At 36.0% G+C, this 21,913-nt stretch overlaps 1 protein-coding gene across 1 annotated transcript in view; it reads left to right on the plus strand.

Moving 5' to 3' along the window:
* The window catches only part of GPR158 (G protein-coupled receptor 158), a 420,275-nt gene that overhangs the window by 381,222 nt on the left and 17,140 nt on the right, over positions 1-21,913 (plus strand). The window contains exon 7 of the mRNA XM_042991251.1: positions 9,255-9,493. Coding sequence (XP_042847185.1) covers positions 9,255-9,493 — 239 coding nt within the window. The remainder of the gene's footprint in view (positions 1-9,254; positions 9,494-21,913) is intronic.

The following is a 21,913-nucleotide window of genomic DNA, read 5'->3' on the forward strand; positions in this document are numbered from 1 at the left end:
CTCTGTTTCTCTCTTGAGTTCTGTAGTATTTGCTTCATATATTTTGAGGCCCTGATGTTTGGTGCATGTGTATTTACAATTATTAATATTTTGATGGATTGATACTTATAACTTGTAGTGTCTTTGTCTCTTTTAACAAACTTAGTCTTAAACTATTTTTTAACATAGCCATTCCAGCTCTTCATTGGTCACTATTAGCATGGGGTATCTTTTTCTGTTGTTTAAGTTTCAACCTATTTTCTCTTTGGAGCCAAAGTGAATCTCTTGTAGACAACATACAGTTGGATCATTTTAAAAAATCTATTCTCCCATCTTTAACTTTTAGTTGGAGAATTCAACCAGTTTACATTTAATGTAATTACTCATAAGGAAAGACATACTTCTGTCATTTTGGTATTTATTTGTATGTATCTTTTATCATTTTATTCCTCAATTCCTTCATTACTACTTGCCCTTATGGTAAGAGCACTTCTACATTTTTATTCCCTTTTCATCTATTTCTATATGTGGTTGTTTTGTTAATAGTTGCCCTGAGGATTACAATTCACATTCTGCAATTAATATTCTAAACATATAGGGGCTCCTGGGTGGCTCAGTCAGTTAAACGTTCCACTTCGGCCCAGGTCATGATCTCGCAGTTTGTGGGTCGAGTCCCTCGTCAGGCTCTGTGCTGATAGCTCAGAACCTGGATCCTGCTTTGGATTCTGTGTCTCCCTCTCTCTCTGCCCGTCCCCCGCTCATGCTCTGTCTCTATCTCAAAAATAAACATTTAAAAAAAAATAATATTCTAAATATATAAAAACCTGGTTTCAAATAATACCAATTTAGTTTCAATAGTATACAAAACCTTTGCCATATATCACTCTGCTTCCCTTTTACTTTGTGTCACAAATTATAATCTTTCAACATTGTGTGACCATCAACATAGATTTATACTTATAACTCTATACAGTTGCCTGTTAAATTATATAAGAAAAAAGAATAGTTATAAACCAAAAATACATTAGTACTTACCTTTAGATTTATTTCTATAGTTACCTTTACCAATGTTCTTCATTATTTCATGTGCATTTCAGTTACTGCCTAGTGTCTTTTATTTCAGCCTAGAGGACTTCCTTTAATATTTCTTTTTTTTTTAACGTTTATTTATTTATTAGAGAGAGAGAGAGAGAGAGAGAGAGAGAGAGAGAGAGAGAACATGCACAAGTGGGGAAAGGGCAGAGAGAAAGGGAGAAAGAGAATCCTGAGCAGGTTCCTCACTGTCTGCACAGAGTTGATGCAAGGCTGGAACTCAAGAGCCATGAGATCATGACCTGAGTCAAAATCAAGAATCAGATGCTTAACTGAGTCACCCAGATGCCCCTTCCTTTAGTATTTCTTATAGAGCAGATCTACTAATGGTAAACTCTTTCCATTTTATTTATTTGGAAATGTCTTAATTTTTCCTTCATTTTTGAAAGACAGTTTTGCCAGATAATAAAATTCTTTGTTGACAGGTTTGTTTTTTCTTTTAGCATTTTTTTAAGTGTATGTGCTGCTGAAGCAAGCATTCTTTTAGCATTTTTAATACATTATCCCACTGCCCTCTGGCCTCCATAGTTTCTGATAAGAGATTAGATCTTAGTCTTATTAAGAATCCCTTGTATGTAATGGGTAACTTTTTTCTGGTTGCTTTCAAGATTTTCTCTTCATTTTAGCTTTCAGCAGTTTGATTATAATGTGTCTTAATGTGAGTCTCTTTGAATTTGTCCTACTTTGATTACTTGAGCTTCTTAAATATGTAGATTTAAGTCTGTTGTCAAATTTGAGAAGTTTAAGTCATTATTTCTTCAAATGTTCTTTCTGGCTTGTTTCTCTTCTCTTTCTGGAACTCCCATTATGTAAATCCTAATATTCTTAATAGTGTACCACAGGTATCTCAGGCTCTATTCATTCTTCTTCATTTTATTTTCATTTCTGCTCCTCATACTGTACAATTTCAATTGACCTATATTCAAATATACTGATTATTCCTTCTACATTGTCAAATCTTTTTAGAGAATTTAAATCCTTTTAGAGAATTTTTCATTTCAGTTATTGTACTTTTCAACTTTTCCATTTCTTCTTGGTTCCTTTTTATTTCTATTCATTGATATTCTCTATTTGGTGAAACATCATTCTTTCTTTAGTTCTTTGTGCATGGTTTCTTTGGCTTTTTGACCATATTTAGTACAGTTAACATCTTTCTCTAATACGTACAATGCCTGGGCTTCCTCAGAGGCAGTTTCTATTAATTTCTTTTTTTTCATAGGGGCCATATACTCTTGTTTCTTTGCATGTCTCTTTTTTTTTTTTTTTGAAAACTAGAAGTTTTGAATATTATGATGTGGTAAATCTGGAATCAGATTCTTCATCTTCCCCAGCATTTACTGTTGTTTCTTGTTGTTGTTGCTTTTGTTTATTTGTTTACTGGCTTTTCTGAGCTAATTCTGTAATATCTGTATCTTTTGTTATGTATAGCCACTGAAGTCTCTGTTCTGTTGACTTAGTGATGAGCTAGTGATTTAACAGAGATTTCCTTAAAGTCTGAAACAAATAAAAACCTCTTTTACATTTCTTACTTTTTGTACATGGACTGTGTGTGTATGTGTATATTGGGACATGTCTTCAACACTCAGTCAAGCACTTTACCACTTTGCCTTAGACTTCCTGCTTCTACAGAGCCTCGGGTCAACAGGATATGAGAACTTAGGGCCTTCTTGGGTCTTTTCTGAGTATTTTTCAGCTTTTTAGATGCCCGGGAATATATGGGAACTTTTCAAAGCCCTTTTTGCCCAGCAGATCTCTTTCCCAGCCTTCATTCATTTTTGTTTAGTCTATAGTTTGTTCTAACTGTTACCTCTTGCCCCAAGTGACATCAACCAATCCATTTGCCTTTAAATGTTTTAGTCAAGTGACCCTCAGCCTTGGGAGGGTTCCCAGTTGGGTGACTTTAAAATGCAAGTCAAAACTGCAGTGAGATATATCACTTCACACCTGTCAGAATAGCTAAAAATAAAAACATAAGCAACAAATGCTGGTGAGGATGTGGAGAAAAAGGAACGCTTTTGCACTGTTGGTGGGAATACAAACTAGTAGCAGCCACTGTGGAAAACAGTATGGCAGTTCCTCAAAAAGTTAAAAATAGAACTGCCCTATGATCTAGTAACCACACTACTGGTATTTACCCCAAAAATAAAAAATACAAATTGAAAGGATACATACCCTATATTTATCACAGCATTATTTACAATAGCCAAATTATGGAAGCAACCTAAGTGTTCACTGATAGATGAAGGGATAAAGAAGATGTGATATATATATATATATAGATATATATATATATAGATATATATATAGATATATATACACAATGGAATATTATTCAGCATTAAAAAGAATAAAATCTTGCCAATTATAATGACATGGATACAGCTAAAGAGTATAATGCTAAGCAAAATAAGTCAATTACAGACAAATATCATATGATTTCACATATATGTGGAATTTAAGAAACAAAATAAATGAGCAAAGAAATAAAGAGAGAGAGAGAGAGAGAGATAAACCAAGAAACAGACTTTTAACTATAGGAAAAAAACTGAAGGTTACCAGAGAGAATGTGGGTGGGAAGATGGGTGAAATAGTAATGGGGATTAAGGAGTGCACTTGTCATGTTGAATGCTGAGTAATGTATAGACTTATTGAGTCACTATATTGTCCACTTGAAACTAATATAACTGGAAGTAAAAAAAAAAAATAAAGGCAGGCCTTTTGAACTGGTCCTCCAGAGAGCCACCAGAAAGGTCAAAATGAACAACCACAATTTTTTAAGAAAAAGGTGTATTCTGTTTGCCTAGTACTAGTTGCCTGTGATGAGGATGGGGGATGTTGTCTTCAAGTCCACCACTGATCTGGGGATTTTAACAGTATGTTAAAATGTCACAAAACTTTTTACTCAGATTCAGTTGTTTTTCTCTTGGTTAAGCATCCCCCTGGTTGCTATAAGCTTTTGATTCTTTTCCAGGGTTCCAAAAAAAGTTGATTCTAATAGTTTTTGCCACTTTATTCATTGCTTTTATGGGTGGATAGACTTGTGGGTTCTTTATTCCATCATTTTTGCTGATACTATTCCCCAAAACCATAGTATTTTAATTGCCTATTGATGTATGTTTACTAAATTATAATGAACCTGGGAGCAGGTAGATAACTGCATTTGCATTTCTAACAAGTTTCCAGATGATATTGATGATACCTGTTTGGGAACCAGTGGCCTAGAGCAAGCAACATCTAAACTGAACCTTGAAATAATAGGTAGAAATTAGCAAAATTAGGTGTTGGTATGGGGCAGGGGTGGGGGGACAGTGAGGAAAACTGAGGGCAAAGGTTCACATATAGTCCACAGGGACCTGCAGGTCTATAGGAAAGGGAGAGTGGTGAGAGATAAGGCTGCTGAGACAAGGGGGAACCAATATTCAAAGGCATTTAAAGGTCTTTTACCATATTAAGGATCTAGGATTTGGATGGGGAGCCACTGAAGCACTATAAACAGGGAGTAACATGATCAGAAGTGACCATTGTGGCTTCAGTGTGGAGTGTGGAGTGTGGATTGAAGGTAGGCAAGACCAGTAAGTAGACTAGTTAGGAAGCTACTATAGGAGCAGGTTGATGACCAGGAGCCAGTATAGCAGTGAAGATGGAGAAGAAGAGAAGGATTTGAAAGATATTGAAGAGGTAGAAATTAAATTCTTGATCACTCATTTCATGTCTGGAATGTAAGTGGGAGAGAAAAATTAAAGTTTATTCCTAGGTTTCTGCCTCGATCAATTAAGTGATACTAGTCATTGAGATAAGTAACACAGGAGAAAAGTAGGCTAGAGGAAGAAGGAGTGGAAAGAGGGATAATTTCATTTGAGGACGTGTTGATGTCTAGTAGGTCACTGAGTAGAAAGATCTTGAGCTCAGGGGAGAGATCTAAACCGAAGATATGGATTTGGGTCTCACCAGCATGTAGATAACTGAAACAGGGGTGTCAATGGAATTCCCTGGGTACAATATTTAAAGTAAGAAATAGATCTAGATGGCTACATTTAGGAGGTCCTTGGGAAACACTACCACTTAAGGGGAAGACTGGAGAAGCAGAATTTGCATCAGAAACTAAAAAGATGCTGACAGAGGAATAGGAAGAAAATCAAGAGGATGTGACATAATGGAAGCCAAGTGCTTTAGCCATGCTGAAAGCTGGAGAGAGATCAAGTAAAAAAAAAAAAAAGTACAAATATCAATTAGATACTTGGAGAAGTACAAGTCCTGTCAGTGGAGTTTTATGAGCTCAAACCAGAAATGTGTGGGAAGTAAGAAAGTAGAGACAGATACTCCAGTGACAGCCAATTCCTGGGTTGCCCTTTTCATTGTTACAACATCATTTCCATGAATTTATCTACTGTTAATAATGAGAACTGAACATATTCTTTAAATATGCCTTTTTAAACTCTGTCAATTTCTTGCAATCTTCTTGTATATGTTACTGCTTTCCTTCAGAAACAGTGAAACCTTCTGAACAGATGGTATCCTAAAGATTTATCTATGAAAAAAAAATAGTAAAGTAATCTAAGAAATTTAATTATTGTATTTTTTCCTACAGCTGTATTTCATATAAATGCATATCTAAGGATTTCATTTTTAGAAGTTGCTATCTAGGGAGTGAACCCATATAAACTAACAAGAGCTTGTTTTTTAAAGATATGGCAGAATTTTCTCATTTTATTTGAAAACAATGCTGGAAAAATTCATCTTCTTCCATTTTACAAAACCCAATATCCTGAAATGCTCAGACTGAAGTGCACAATTGTGTTAGTGTGTTTCCTAGTATTCAAAAGCCAATAAAACTAATAACAGGAGACCCATGAAGCCTTTGGCTTTGGTTTTTCCTCTCTGGAAATAAGATTATGGGATCTATGATAATCTTGAATTCTCAGACTATACAATAAATACCCAAGACATCAGCTGGAAAACATGAAAATTTCTAATAATTTAGAATTCAGATTTATTAATTAAAAGATTATCAAAGTGGGATCATATAGATTTCCTCTGCAAAATGCAACTTACTTTTCCTGCTTTGTACTTTGTTATGTTATGTTATTCTCAAGCTAGAATATCTCCTTATATCTTCTCCACTTTCCTCCATTTCTGTTGGTATCCATTGAAGTCCAGGCCAAATATAAGCTATTCTATTAGGTTATTAGACTTACTAGGTACATACAATGTAGAATATATGCTGTTTTATATGGTAGTTATTTCTACACTTGATTCTAGTTAGATTGTAAGCTTCTAGAACTGTATCTTATTCTTCCCATGTTGCTTAGCATGATACCCAGTATATGATTGTCACTGTATAAATATTTGTTTATTATAATTCTATTTCAATTCAAATTGTGTCTAGAATTAGAACAATTCTCTTTTTTTTTTCTGCCTAGCCAAAATATAGAAGACCATAAAAATGAGCCAGATTTCCTCTTTTAAGCTCCTAGTCATTCAAAATTTAGAATTCATCCAAGTATGACCAGAAACAATTATGTGTACCTAGTGGCTGCAAGTTTCTCCTACAGAAAATAAGACTGGAACTGGCAAAACACATTAATTTTAAAAAAAAATTCTCTTATTTCTAAGAGTTCTCTGAATTTTTTGATCTGCTAATTACAGTAGAAGTCTTTCTTATGGGGATTAGTCACTGGTCAATAAATTGATACACTTGTTTAAAACTGAAAGGCATTAAAGTAAAGTGTATAAGAGACTACAATTTAAAACACACAAATAATCATTTACCAATGTTTTTTAAATAGGCCCCTTGTTTGACTATGGGTCTGACGTTTGGAGTGCATTGTTCTCTTTCTAACATAAATTACTGTAATACATTATCTACTGTTCACAATATTGGTTCTTTAAATAAGAGCACAACTTGGGGGTGCCTGGGTGGCTCAGTCGGTTAAGCATCCAACTTTGGCCCAGGTCATGATGTCATAGTTTGTGAGTTCGAGCCCCGCTTCAGGTTCTGTGCTGACAGCCTGGAGCCTACTTCAGATTCTGTCTCCCTGTCTCTCTCTGCACCTCCCCAGCTCATGCTCGCACTCTGACTCTGTCAAAAATAAATAAATTTTAAAAATAATAATAATAAATAAATAAGTAAGACCACAAATCTAAAGATTTTTTAAAGCATTCTGAGCATAGAATCTTTCTAGATTTTTCTGTTTTTTGACCACCCCAATATATTAAAGTTTCCTCACTTTCCCCTAGGTTAACAGCCTATTTAATGATTCACCTACATGGAGTCTTTCCAAAGCTTTCAAGACAGATTTTATACAAATAAGTCTCCTTTTGTTTCAGTCATGTGTAATTATTTTATTTATAATTTGGTTAAATTATATAAATTGATAACAATGGGCACTATTTGGGGACACATACAACTGATTCTTAACAAGTAGCAATTCAGCTGGTTGGAGTCGAAGTGTTTGAGGCATACCAGACAGAGGTAGCAAGTTGAGTGTCGCTGCTAGCATTTAGCATGACATGGGCAGTACTCAGTATGTTTTACATAGAGAATGGAGAATAACCCTTAATCTGATAAACTAGTTGAGTGGAGAATAGTTAAAGAGGTCTTCTGCTGTACTCTTTTTTATACATATCTTGCTACATTGTTCCACAGCAAAGTTGAGGGTATTTTATTCAGTATTAAATAACTTCATGCTGTGTGTTAGTTGAAGGACATTGAAGGACAATGGAGTTAAAGATATAGGGGAAAGAAGGATAAATAAAAGTCTGCTAAAAAGTCAATTTCTTTGCTAGGTGTATTGTGTTGATTCTGGAAGAGCTACTGAAGGTCTATAGAGACAGAAAAAATAGTATAAGACATCTAGGCTATTTTAAGTGTGTATGTTTCATTTCTGGACTTAAAATGATTTTTGTGAAGAATTCATAGGAATACTTCATAAAAATTTTATAAAGAATGAGATGAAGGACAGAATAGAAATTTGGGAAAATAAATTTATTTTTGCCTTTTGGAAATTGATTGTGGATACCCCCATAGTATCATGAACCATTCATGGTAGTTTATTTTAAGTCACAATTTTGTGACATAAAATTTCAGAATGAGAGTGGGGAGTTAAAATCAGCTAAGAATATTCTGGGGATAAAGTTAAAGAAATGGGTAAACAGAAGGACCTGTACAGTAACTTTGGATTTTGCCTTCACACAATAACTAGAAATGGAATAGTTCTTAGATATAACTTAACCCAGTAGTTCTCAACTCTAGCTATTCATTTGAATTGCATACATAGAAAAAATATTATTTATTTATTTATTTATTTATTTATTTATTTATTTATTTTAGTTTTTTTAATATGAAATTTATTGTCAAATTGGTTTCCACTCAACACCCAGTGCTCATCCCAACAAGTGCGCTCCTCAATACCCATCACCCACTTTCCCCTCTCCCCCACCCCCCATCAACCCTCAGTTTGTTCTCTGTATTTAAGAGTCTCTTACGGTTTGCCTCCCTCCCTCTCTGTTTTTAAATTTCCCCCTCCCGCTCCCCCATGGTCTTCTGTTAAGTTTCTCCAGATCCATTTCTTATATGTCGTCCCAATCCTCTTCTTTAATATGGTGATCTTAATTCAGTTACCCTATTTAAATATCTCTCTCATTGTTTTCATATTTATTTCATTATTATTTTTGGTAAGGTAATGAAATAATTGTAGAGAGAGGTCATTTAGAATAATTTTCAGAAAATAACTTTTATAACATTCTACTGTTAAAAAAAACTGGTTTAAGGAAATTTTTGACTTAGTATAATATTGTAAAACCCAACTACTTACTTTCAGGACTATTTTTGAGCCCTTAGAAACCCTGTGTGAGCAATGTTTGCCTATGGATCTTTTTTTTTTTAAGATCTTGAGTATTTTCCTTGAAATATTAATACATACTCAAAAGAATTCCGTCCTTTGAAAATCTGTTGACTCACTGGCATCTAATGTAGGATATCTGTTTTGCTATTGAAAGATTAAAAACTAGAATGAAGTTAAGTGAAGATATAAGCAATACTGTTTTTGAGGTTTTTTTCATGTTAAAACTGCATAAGTAGGGTGTGGGCGGGTTTAAATTTCACCTAGAAAAATAAAATATTGTGGAGTTTTACTTTCTGACTATTAAGCTTGCCTTCACATTTCGATGTTTTGCTTTTCCAGGGTTTTGAAAGTGTTTCTTTCACGAACAGCCCAACGGATTCCATATATGACTGGTGGACGGGTCATGAGGATGCTGGCAGTAATTATCCTGGTAGTATTTTGGTTTCTTGTTGGCTGGACTTCGTCTGTTTGCCAGAATTTGGAGAGGCAGATTTCACTTATTGGCCAAGGGCAAACATCTGATCACCTCATCTTCAACATGTGCCTCACTGAGCGCTGGGATTACATGACAGCAGTTGGTATGTGGTCACTTGTTTTGTGCACTTGCCTTGTCCTTTTTCCAGTGGCATTAAAATAGACTTCTGTAGAAGCCTTACCACCCCCCTTTACCAAACTGAAAGGAATTTCACCTGATATGGTTTTGGTAAAGCAATATTATGAAAAGGACAATAATGACATGTGGATTGCAAACTTTTTCTGAATTCCCATCCTTTTTTTCATAGTTATGTAGCTTTGTAGTTTTGTTGAGAAAACATAATCAAGGAAATTAGGAAGGAGAAATGCAGCAAATAAAGGCAACTTCTTTGCACAGAGAGTTTCTATTTTCCACCTTCTCACTGTATTCCCATTAGATTAACAGTAGCTGTTCCCCTGATTTATTTCTTTAGTTGGGAAAAAAAAAAAGGAGACATGCTGGAATTTTTAATATAGGTTTGGTCCTGTGATATATCAATCAGACTTAGGATCGAGGGTACTCCCTGTGTAGAGATTTTCCTTGCAAAATGATTAATTAATCTATCTTTCATCTGAAGACAATTTATTAGGAATTCTCTGGAGGTCCAATATTACACAAAAATGAAGCCATGCTTTTTAGGGATTAGTGAGAGTTTGATCACTTAGAAACTAGAGAACTCGGGAGAATCACATAAAGGCTTAGGCCAGAAACACGGGTTTCTCTGGCATCTTGGTTTTTTGAAAAATGAGGAAGAGAAATCAGCAGGAATTTTTCTGCTGTTAACATTAGGCTATTTTAAGCTAGGCCTCTAAAGATACAAAAAATAATGAAAACGAATTTTTATTATTTTGTTGTCATTCCCCTCAGTAAACCACAGGACAAATCTTAATTTTATTTGGCAGATGTAAAAAATAAACACATGAGTTTAATTCCTATTTTCTGTCTCCCCATACTTGGAGATTCTTGGTTGAATATTCACATTTAGTATTTTGCCAGAAGTTAATTAATAAAATATGTATTTAGTTTATAATTTAAATATAATAATATTTTTCTGGGCAAGACATTTTAGAAATTTTCTGGGCCTGATATCTGTATGAATAAAGCAATGTGGGTATATAAAAGAATGGTTATATTGATAATATGTAAAGCCAATCATCATTATTTTGATTAATATCAAAGAAGAGATCGGAAATTATAATTAGATCCATATCAGTATATATCAATGTCAGAAGATAAAGCGTAGAACTAATCTGATTCTGACTTTCATATGGATATGAAAATTTAAAAAGTTATATAGATATAAGATTTCTACTCAACATAAATCTCTGACATTATTTTATATTGTTCAATCCAAGTTAACCAAACTAGGAAAAATCATTTCCCCATATTACTGTGAAGAAAAGCCCACTATATTTCTTTTCTGTTTTATAATACTCAAAATACAGCATTGGGTAGGGAATAAACAAGCAGAAAGCATGGCCTATTTACCTAGCCTTTTTTTGTATTTTGTACATCTTGGTTTTGAGATGTATTCAAGGCCTTTTAAAAATTTCTTTTACACTTTAAAGAAAATCATATTTATGATATCTGATGTCTATATAGAGTGAATAAGAATATATAGCTGACAGCAATCTGTAATTTATTTTCCATAAACTTTGTTATATATAAGTAAATTTTCATACAATAAATAAGACCCACTGGGTATCTATAATTTCTCTGATACTGTGTTGAACGTTTTGCAGGAGATATAAAATGAATAAAACCCTTATTCCTCTCACCAAATAGCTTATTATTAGTTTGTATAAATAAATGGAAATTGTTAAAAGTTATTAAAAACAAAATTATGTGGTGAAGACTCTTGTTACAATAGTAGCTCAATAAAGGAAGACAACAGTCTGGACAAGAAACCAGGAATCTTTATAAAAGAGAAGTTCTTTGAGCCGTGGGTAATATTTAGGTTATTGTAAAGTGGCGCAGGGAACATTCCCTTTGATAGGAATAGTGGTGAAGGTGGATGGAAATTGTATGAAACATGAAGGAAGTGCCCAACTAGAAAAGAAGATTATGTTGGAATACATTGTGACTAATACTGGATATGTAAGTTTCTTGTGAGTCTTGAAAACCTGTTATAGGAATTTGGAGAACGAGGAATGTGATGTGATGATGAATCCATAAAGTCAATCTAGATTGCCTTCAGGAGAGAGATATGTATAACTCTTTCCTAAAGGCATATATAGATATACATAGATAGATTATAAATAATAGATATAGATATAGATATAGATATAGATATAGATATAGATGATATAGATATATCTCCTAAAGGTATATATAGAAATATATAGATGTACCAAATTCAGGGGTTTTGATTCTACCTAATCATTAGATGGAGAAAGAGAAGTGGCTCTCAAAAGTGTGCTCTCAAAACCAATGACAGCAACAGCACCTGGGAACCTGTTAGAAATGCACATTCTTGGGCCCACTTACAGACTTGCTTGTCAGACCCTGGAATAGCGGGGCCCAAAAATGAACAAATCAGGAGACTATAGATGCTGGAGAGGATGTGGAGAAACGGGAACCCTCTTGCACTGTTGGTGGGGATGCAAACTGGTGCAGCCACTCTGGAAAACAGTGTGGAGGTTCCTCAGAAAATTAAAAATAGACCTACCCTATGACCCAGCAATAGCACTGCTAGGAATTTACCCAAGGGATACAGGAGTACTGATGCATAGGGGCACTTGTGCCCCAGTGTTTATAGCAGCACTCTCAACAATAGCCAAATTATGGGAAGAGCCTAAATGTCCATCAACTGATGAATGGATAAAGAAATTGTGGTTTATATACACGATGGAGTACTATGTGGCAATGAGAAAGAATGAAATATAGCCCTTTGTAGCAACATGGATGGAACTAGAGAGTGTGATGCTAAGTGAAATAAGTCATGCAGAGAAAGACAGATACCATATGTTTTCACTCTTATGTGGATCCTGAGAAACTTAACAGAAACCCATGGGGGAGGGGAAGGGACAAAAAAAGGTTAGAGTGGGAGGGAGCCAAAGCATAAGAGACTCTTAAAAACTGAGAACAAACTGAAGGTTGATGGGGGGTGGGAGGGAGGGGAGGGTGGGTGATGTGTATTGAGGAGGGCACCTTTTGGGATGAGCACTGGGTGTTGTATGGAAACCAATTTGACAATAAACTTCATATATTGAAAAAAAAAAAGAATAGCGGGGCCCAGCAGTCTGTGTTTCACAAGCCTTCTAGGTAATTTGGATGCTATTCTAAAGTGTAGAACTACTGACTCCAAAGAAGTAATCAGATGAACATAGTAAAACACGTATCACTTATCTCAGCTGTGTTCTGGGCATTCCATAATACTGTTTCCCTGATCAATCATTAGAACATTGTTTGCAGTGATTATTTCAAGTCTTATATTGTACTCCCTCTTCATACCTTCAAACTTCTTTTCTGTTAGATGCCTCCTCCTTGAAAAAAGTAAGTAGGAGCAATTAGACATCAGTTGTTTCCAAATCTTGCCTACATATCTATAGATCTTCCTGTATTTCTATCCATTCTTATTTTTTCTTCTTATCACCTAAAGTAACCCCTCATCCAACATTAACCCCCTTATCTCCAGTGATCTCTCTCACTTTATATGACTTTCCTGTCTTCTGATACTCCCCTACCTCCCAAATCATTCATAAAAAGATTCCCTTCTGGGGCACCTGGGTGGCTCAGTCAGTTAAGCGTCCAACTCTTGATTTTGCCTCAGGTCAGGATCTAATAGCCCTGCATCAGACTCGGTGCTGAGCATGGACCCTGCTTGGTATTCTCTCCCCGTCTCTCTCTCTGCCACTCTCCCACTCACGTACACACATGCACATTCTCTCTTTCTCAAAATAATCTTAAAAAAAAAAAAAAGAAAAAGAATTCCATTCTGACCACAACGTTCTCTCAGGCTATTTAACTGCTCCCTCTGCGATAGTTCTTTAGATTCATGGGCTGTTTTTATTGTATTTTCCTGCCACTAGACTCTGCTTTCCTCCAGAGAGACAGCTTACCTGGTGGCAAATTTTTACACTAGCAAGGATGAAACTATGGAAAAAGTAGACATTTTTTAAATACAGTAATTCTGGATAACACCAGAGAAGGGGATACACAGAAAGCAAGGAGGACCCTGCGCTCACTTTCCTGAGGACTGCGGGGTAGGAAGTACAAGAAAAAATACAGATCCATAGCTGCTGCTGGAAATGCATTTCTTTGGATGATAAGCAGGTCTCCGTGAAGGTGAGGAGAGAGACGCTAAGAGGAGAGATTATGATTGGAAGATCTGGGGCATGGCTTTAGCAGTGAGATAAAAGTAGCAAGACTTGAGAGGCAGGCATTAGTGAAACTAATACTCCCACAGATGTTAAATGGTAGCATTAGGGTCTCAGAAAATAAAAGACTAGTGATAGGGTGCAGAGACCATGAGATGAGAGGAAGTCAAATGGTGGTGGTGTTTGTTTTGTTATCTTCAGGCATTGTTTTGTTCCTACAAACTACTGGAACACCATAGTTTCAAAAACTCCAGCAACATGTTTCTCTAAAGAAAAGTCAAGACACATAGTTTAACAACAGGAACAAATATTTGAAATTAGGACTGTCTTAAAAAATCAGCGACATGTGGTTGCTGTGGGTTTTTTTTCACACTACCCTACAGCAGTTCCATTTATTTATCTTTCATGCATCTTTGATTTTTCTTTCTAGTGCATGTAGCACTAGATATTCTGTATTTAACCTCTTTTAATTTAGTGTTTTCTAATGTGCAGCAGATGCTTCTTTGCAGTTCTCTTTATATATTTCTATAAGTAGTGTGTTTGCCCTTAGATTTTTTTTATACTCAGACTGTTATTCAAGAGTAAATTCTTATATCTTCAGTCAGCCAAGAGGAAACCTGTACTAAAAGCTAAATTATTCCATTTCCTAAATGGAAATGTTTCTATATAAGGGACAGGCTGTGGAGAAGCAATAGATAGGTTTTACCTGGAGGTTGTGGAAAATTTTCGTCAAGAAGCTCTGTACACTTACATCAATGTCAGGAGTCAATTTAGAAAAAAAAGAGAAAGTAATAGTTAATATATTTATAAACATGCATTCTGGGTTAGCTTTCCCTGTCAAAAAGGATTTAATTTTTAAAAATACAAAATAGGGAACCATTTGAAAGAGCGCAGTACTAGTCTCCCCACTGAAGTAGAACTCTAGGTAGAAATGTGGGTCATACATTTAAAGAATTTGCCCACTGCATAGGGCATCTCCAGAACTGCTCAGACAGGTGATTTCCCTGCCACAAGGGTTTCAGACAGATGAAACAGGTGTAGAGACTGCTTGCGAAATCTCCAAACCTCTATGAGACTCAGTTTCTTCTTTGAGTTTCTTTGTTTGAAAACATAGAAAGGGGAAAATGATGACTTTCAGAATCCCATTGTTATTTATATCTATTTATAATTCTTAATAATCACGTTTGTCCTATACAAAAAAAAAAATGTGAGGTCAGCTTTCATGCAAAACAAATAAAGGTGTGGGGCACTTGGCTGGCTCAGTCGGTAAAGCATGTGACTCTTAATTTCAGGGTGGGGAGTTTGAGCCCCACGTTGGGCAAAGAGATTACTGAAGATAAATTAAAAAAAAATAAAATAGAAGTGTAAACATTGCAACTATAAAAGACAGGTGAACATGGGGCAATGTGAGGGTGTTTTCCAGGCCCAGAAGTCTGGGAGCTTTTTAGTGATTTATTTTATTTTTTATTTTTTATTTTTGTTAATTTACATCCAAATTAGTTAGCATATAGTGCAACAATGATTTCAGGAGTAGATTCCTTAGTGCTCCTTACCCATTTAGCCCATCCCCCCTCTCACAACCCCTCCAGTAAGCCTAGTGATTTTTTTTAATCTGGTGGAAAATGAATTTCAAAATGTGAATGTTCCAGAATACTTCTGGATCAGACTAGCTGCCATACCTCTTTGGAGATCATCTATAACGATAACAAAAAATACTATAAAACTCATACTATTTATCATCCTGTGACTCACCCCTTTGAATTTTCTGAGTATGTTTCAATACATTATCTACAGCTCATATGCTTACATCTGCCCATCCCTCCTTTCTCTCCCAGCCTGGTAGCTATAATACTCCCCAGCAACATCAACTGGATTGTTCTCACTATATCCCTGACACCTAACAAAGTATTTGTCAGCTCTTGATAAATATTTGCTGAAAGAATAAAGAATGAGCTCAGCTTCCTTTATCTTGTAATATTTTCTATGGTCAGGATTAGAACAGTGTGAGGAAACATGATAAAGCTAAAAATCCAGCAGTTACACAATGGTCCCCACATTCCCTTAATGGTATGTTCAAATTTGGGAGGTATTTTTGAGCAAGTTATACAAACTAAATTGACAGCCCTGAGCCCTTTTTATAAAATTCTACCTCTGACTTGTCCAACAGTCAAAATAAGAGATTGGTACAAATTTGGCATGGCAAAACAAAATTATGTATACTTTTAAACATTACATAATTCACTTACAAATACTGAAGTAGAATAAAACTGATATGCTATTGATAAAAAATTTTTATTACTCCACTATTCTATGTAAAGGATAAGAGAGTTGGGACTGAGAAACATTGTTCTAAATTAATGGAGGCAGCAAATAAATATCCCAAAAATGTTGGTAGTAGGATTCTCAGATTTTTTTTTTCTAAATCTATTTGCCCTATTTAGTAAGTTGCTAGTCAGTTGTGCCTCGTCAAGATTTTGCACAATAGCAACTAAATTTTTCATGGCTAAAAAGTTAAAACTCTTTTACCCTATGAGTTTCCTAATTTGTTGGTACAAACTAACACGAGTAGAATTAACTTCTCATGCCTGAATTATCTTTATAAGGTCACCTCTAGAGTAAGGAAGACCATACTTTTTCACCTGGATTTAGTGCTGGCAGGCAGAGTCCTCCAATATGGGGCTTCCAAGTTTGGAATACATAATTTCTTTAATTTTTTTTATTTTTAAATTTTTTTAATGTTTATTTATTTTTGCGAGAGAGAGACAGAGAGAGTGCGAGCAGGTAAGGGGCAGAGAGAGAGGGAGACACAAAATCTGAAGCAGGTTCTAGGCATTGAGCTCTCAGCACAGAGCCCAATGCGGAGCTTGAGCTCACAAACCACGAGATCGTGACCTGAGCTGAAGTCGGATACCCAACCAAATGAGCCACCCAGGAACCCCATGGAATACATAAATTTAATACAGGTGGTGATATAGTGGAGTTCATTCTTTCATTGGTTAGCAGTCAGTATCTGACTACACATTCAGAACATAGACTGAAGATAAACAGTACCAATGACCAAGACAAATTAGAATAAGTGAGCAGACATATACCTTACCTACAAGAAACAAGGCTGCAAAAGGGTGACTGATAGATGGTAATGTCACGGACATGTGGAACTTCTATTGCATGGCTAAATCTCAGCATCAAACTTTAGTTCAGATCTAGGCAAGCACTGAAATGTTTCCTTGGTTTCTTCTAGAAGTTAGGTGATGATAATCTAATGTGATTTAAAAGAGATGTAATTGAGAATAAAGGTATTTTGCCGCCTTCCTTAATCAAGCACAAGAATATATACAAAAAAATTATATCCAGGTTTCTGTTTACCTCCTGTTATTCTCTGTATCTTTCTATATCACCGTTATGGCTTAACTCTTCTCAACCACATTTTATGATTTAATAACTATTCCCTGATAAGGATTCTTTTATAAATTAAGATCTTTGTCCATGTCTTCATAGTTGTGAAAAGTCCACCAGTGCATGAGGTATCTTGTGGGTTTGGAAACTTCTTAGAGCTTGGCATCCCTTGCTGTATCTTTTATTCACCAAGTTTGAAAGAAAGACATAGAGAAAAACCTAAGCAACAATCAAACAGGCATGTTGAGCTTGGGTTCCCATTTCATTTGGGAATTTTTAAATATTTGGTGGTTCTAAAGTAATCCCAATATTCATTATTCCACTGTTCAAAAGTTCTAATTCATTTCCATGAATTCCACATGGAATGTTTTCACTACAGGAAACACAATCTTTACTCTCTTCTTCACTGACATCCTCTTCTTTTTCTCTTCCTTCCTAGTATGATATCTTAAACACACAAAACAACGTGTCCAGTCACTTAGTCATATGCCAATGTTTAGAAGGAACCAAGAAGAATACGGTAACTCTCTTACTGAGTTATATAGGGAAATTCTAAAATAGTCATTGTTTCTGAGGATGTAAATACTTAATTACCGTAGAAGATTAGTCTATCTTATGACAGGTGAAATGTGATATAAACACCATTTAATGAGTGTGGGAGAAAATAGATTAGACTTCCTCTTCATCTGACTTAGATTAATGTTCATGATGTAGGTTCATTTACATACATCTTCTTTTAGTCTAATGTACCATATGTCTTCATCCACACTGCATCACTTGTTACCACTTTAAAAATGTATTTTTAATTTTCAATCAAAGGATAAAAGCCTGACCACAGAGACAATTTATTTGCCTTGGCTTGGTTTGCATTGCTAGAAACTCACACATGCTTTTGGAGGGTCTTGCTTGACTGTTTTTAGAAAGAGCGAAGTGGGGGGTATTTTCTTGTTTATCTGTATACCACGTCTTCTGAAAAGTCTGTTACATCTTTGAGGAGTATTTATTTATATGATGCTACAGGGCTAACAGGACAAATTATTTTCTGTCTTAATTTTATCCTTACAGTGCTACTTTTCTTTTTGGAAATTTAGGAGATTTGAGGTTAGGGCTGGGGATTCTCTTGGGACAGCTCCTAAAGGCCAGGGAGCAAGAGTATCTAAGATACTCATGGTGGTCATAATTTCTTCTCAGGGGTTTCAGCTCCCAGGGAGCCCTGGAACTTTCAAGGGAGGAAGCAACATTAAGAAGGAAAAAAAAAAGGCTGTCTTTAGTTGCTTGAACAGAATATCCTATAGATTAAACTCAGTTGTCAAGAAGATTTTGGCAGATCTTTTCCTTGTATTGAGAGGACTATCACAGTTTAAATAACAAGCTGTTAATCCCTATGGACTGCAAGCTTCCCTGTATTCTTACAGCTCAACCCATTCTGATCTCTGCAGTAATCATAAAGAGACTGGTACCACCATTTCCTCTGAGATTAGAATATGTAGGAGTAGAAAGGTTTGTGGGTTTTTCAGTTTCAACTCACTGAGACCCATTCCCCAAAGTAGTGGAAACTGTGGGATAAATTAAATAAGAAAAAGACCTTTAGGCCAAGAAAAAGGCAGATTTGTAATGACCATGTGAGTCCCCCACTCAGTGGTCAAGTAATGTCCTGAGCCAAGCCTAACTCAGCAAAATTGTCTTCAAAAGATTTTATAAGCTAGAAATTGAACAAGGAACTTAATTTCTTTAACTTCCAGAAGAGATAATGGCACTGTAAGTATAAAACTAAGGTATAAAATAAATTGTTATATTCTCTCTTTCCCCTTTAACATCATATAAAAAACTACATCTCAAAGAAGTAAAATAATTTTCACAAAGATAGAATATAAACAGAAATATAGCCCCACACACACACACAATCATCCTAAAACCACTCAAGCTAGCCCTTAAAAAAGTATGTGCGAATATAGGGATGTAGCCCAAACAAAGGTAAATAATTGTCGATGCTGTCAGTCTTTAAAAAAGGTTGACAATTTTAAACATAGTTTTTAAATTGTTTTAATGTTTTATTTATTTTTGAGAGAGAGAGAGAGAGAGACAGAGCATAAGCAGGGAGGGGCAGAGAGAGAGGGAGACACAGAATCTGAAGCAGGCTCCAGGCTCTGAGCCTTAAACAGGGGACACAGGGCTCGAACTACCACCCCCAACCATGAGATCATGACCTGAGCTGAGGGCAGAAGCCTAACCGACTGAGCCACCCAGGTGCCTCTAAATGTAGTTCTTAAAGGTAACACAAAATCCTGACTGCAGCTCCCTCTTCAAACAACACACATGTAAATGACAGGGAGAGGGAAATGGAAGAAACACTACTAGAAGACACAACTTGCTGTCCTGACATTGACCCTGTGCCTTGTGACATTGTCCCTGTGCCCTGAAAGTTCCCCAATCTTATTTTATCTTTATGAGCTCTTCCTACGTTCATGATCTTTAATGTGGGTCCATAGACTCTGGAGTGTCTGAACTTCACTAAATTTCTATCACCCCATATCAAACCTTAAGAACTTTAAATGTACGTGCCAGAGACAGAGGGGAGAAAATATATGCCTTCTCTAACTTTCCCACTCAAGATGCAGTGGAGATGGTGAAAAACTTGGTCCAAGTTCTAGAGATGTATGAAAGGAAGCAATAAAGAAAAGCCAACCTGCAAATGTGTGATCATTCACAGCAGTGCTTGCCTTAGAGAACTCCTTAGCAGTGAGTGTAAGAGAGGAATAATCAAGTCACCACATAGTTCATATGATTAACAATCGTATTCCTTAGTATTACGACACGGTATCTGTGATCCGAGCTTGAAACTGGGACATTCAACATTTTGCCCAGCCTGCAATAAAGCCTTCATACATGTAGATAACGTACAAAAGGCATTTAGTACGGTGCCTGGCACGTTCAACAGATGTTAGCTACAAAGTCAGACTCAGGGGACAAAAAGTAATTCCGAATGGAAGTACTAGCTTTTCCTAATTAGCATACTAATTATTTAAAGTGCAAACAATTGTTGCTTGGGAAAATATTTGTTTTCTTCAATAGGATGAAAAAAAAAATATTTCCCAAGGTTTTGTCTATGCTCTGTTAATAATAGAGCAAAGAATAGAGTTAGTAAGAGCATCCTCATCTCAGCCCAAGGATGTCATTTCGAGAACACTGGTCAGGAACTAAGGAGCCTGTGTTCCAGGCCCTACTTTGCTGTGACCACAGGGATGGCAACAGGGATACAACAGGGTTCTCCACAGGCATGTTCTGCAGCCCAGCGCTGCCCATCCCTGTGGCTCACTGCTTCCAGAGAGCTGAGGAGGGAACAGACATTCCTGCCTCCACTGTCCTCCTTGTGAAACCCACCCACATTCTACTGCTTCAGTCTCTGTCCCAAAGCTCAATAAAGGGACTTCAGGCAAGCAGAATCACAGCAGTTCACCAACCCCCATCTTTGCAGCCACATACACACTCCAAACAGCACCCCCAGACTCCATGGTCTAATAAAGTCACTTCTAGCTTTAAAATTCTATCAAGAGTATCATTCTCATTGTTTTCAGCATTGTAACTCTCGCAACTGTTCTTATTTTAAAAAGAAAAGGCAACTAAGCCTCCCAAATATCAAGGCTCCCGTATGCCAGTTGAGGCCTAGAACACTGGAACTTGAGTTACTCTCAAGCATTATTGAAGTTGTTTCCATACTTCATGATAACTTCTGTGCTGCCTACCATGTTATTGCATGCACAAAACCAGAAAACTTTGAAAGTGAAGGACTTAGAGGAAAACAGAGGAGGACATTAAAAGAAATACTTAGAGGGGCACCTGGGCGGCTCAGTCGATGAAGCATCTGATTCTTGATTTCGTCTCAGGTCACGATCTCACGGTTTGTGAGCCTGCATCAGGCTCTGCGGTGACGGCGCAGAGCGAGCTTGGGATTCTGTCTCTCCCTCTCTCTCTGCCCCTCCCCCACTTGCGTATGCTTCCTTGCTCTCTCTCTCTCTCTCAAAAATAAATAAGCATTTAAAGAATTCTTTAAAAAAACAGAAATTCTTGGAAAATTCAACCTAAATGTGTCATTTATATATTTACTTGTGCCACATAAAAATAATTTTAAAGGGGCTAAGAAGCATAAAATGTTACTAAGACAAAAATGCCTTTGCAGCACAGCAAAGCAGGGAACCACAGCTTGAGAGACATTTGTACTCTGAAGTTGTTTTCCTCTCAGCCATCGTGGGTGTTCTGAGATCACAGAGCCCAGGCGTCTTCAGTGTCCAAGAACTGATACTAATTCTCACTTTGCTTGACCCAGCCCTTTGGAAAGATAACTTGAAATCGCTTTCACTATCATATATAAATTTTTAAAAGGCTATGGTAGCTCACTTTCAAACTGGTATCCCTTATAGATTAAAAAGCAAAATACCTCAGTTTTCTGAAAGCTCCACTTGGATCTTTGAATATAAATGCAATTCCCTCTCTAACTGTACTCATGCCTCCCATCAAAATCATTTAACAGCAGAAATTATTTTCTAAAGCAGAAGCACAACACATATTTCAACTCCCACGTAATAACACTGCAAAATTTGGTAACATCTGCATATTTTCTTTCCTAATTGCAGTGTTAGTTTGAAGTTAATTATATGAAACTGATTTTTTTCCCAAGCACGACTTTTATATATCACATTTAGTTTAATTGGTACTTTGAATAATAAATTGTTTTTCAGCCAGAGCATATTGTTTGATATTGCTAATGAAAT

The sequence above is a fragment of the Panthera tigris genome, chromosome B4, assembly GCF_018350195.1.
Source record: "Panthera tigris isolate Pti1 chromosome B4, P.tigris_Pti1_mat1.1, whole genome shotgun sequence".
In the NCBI taxonomy this organism is placed as follows: Eukaryota; Metazoa; Chordata; class Mammalia; order Carnivora; family Felidae; genus Panthera; species Panthera tigris.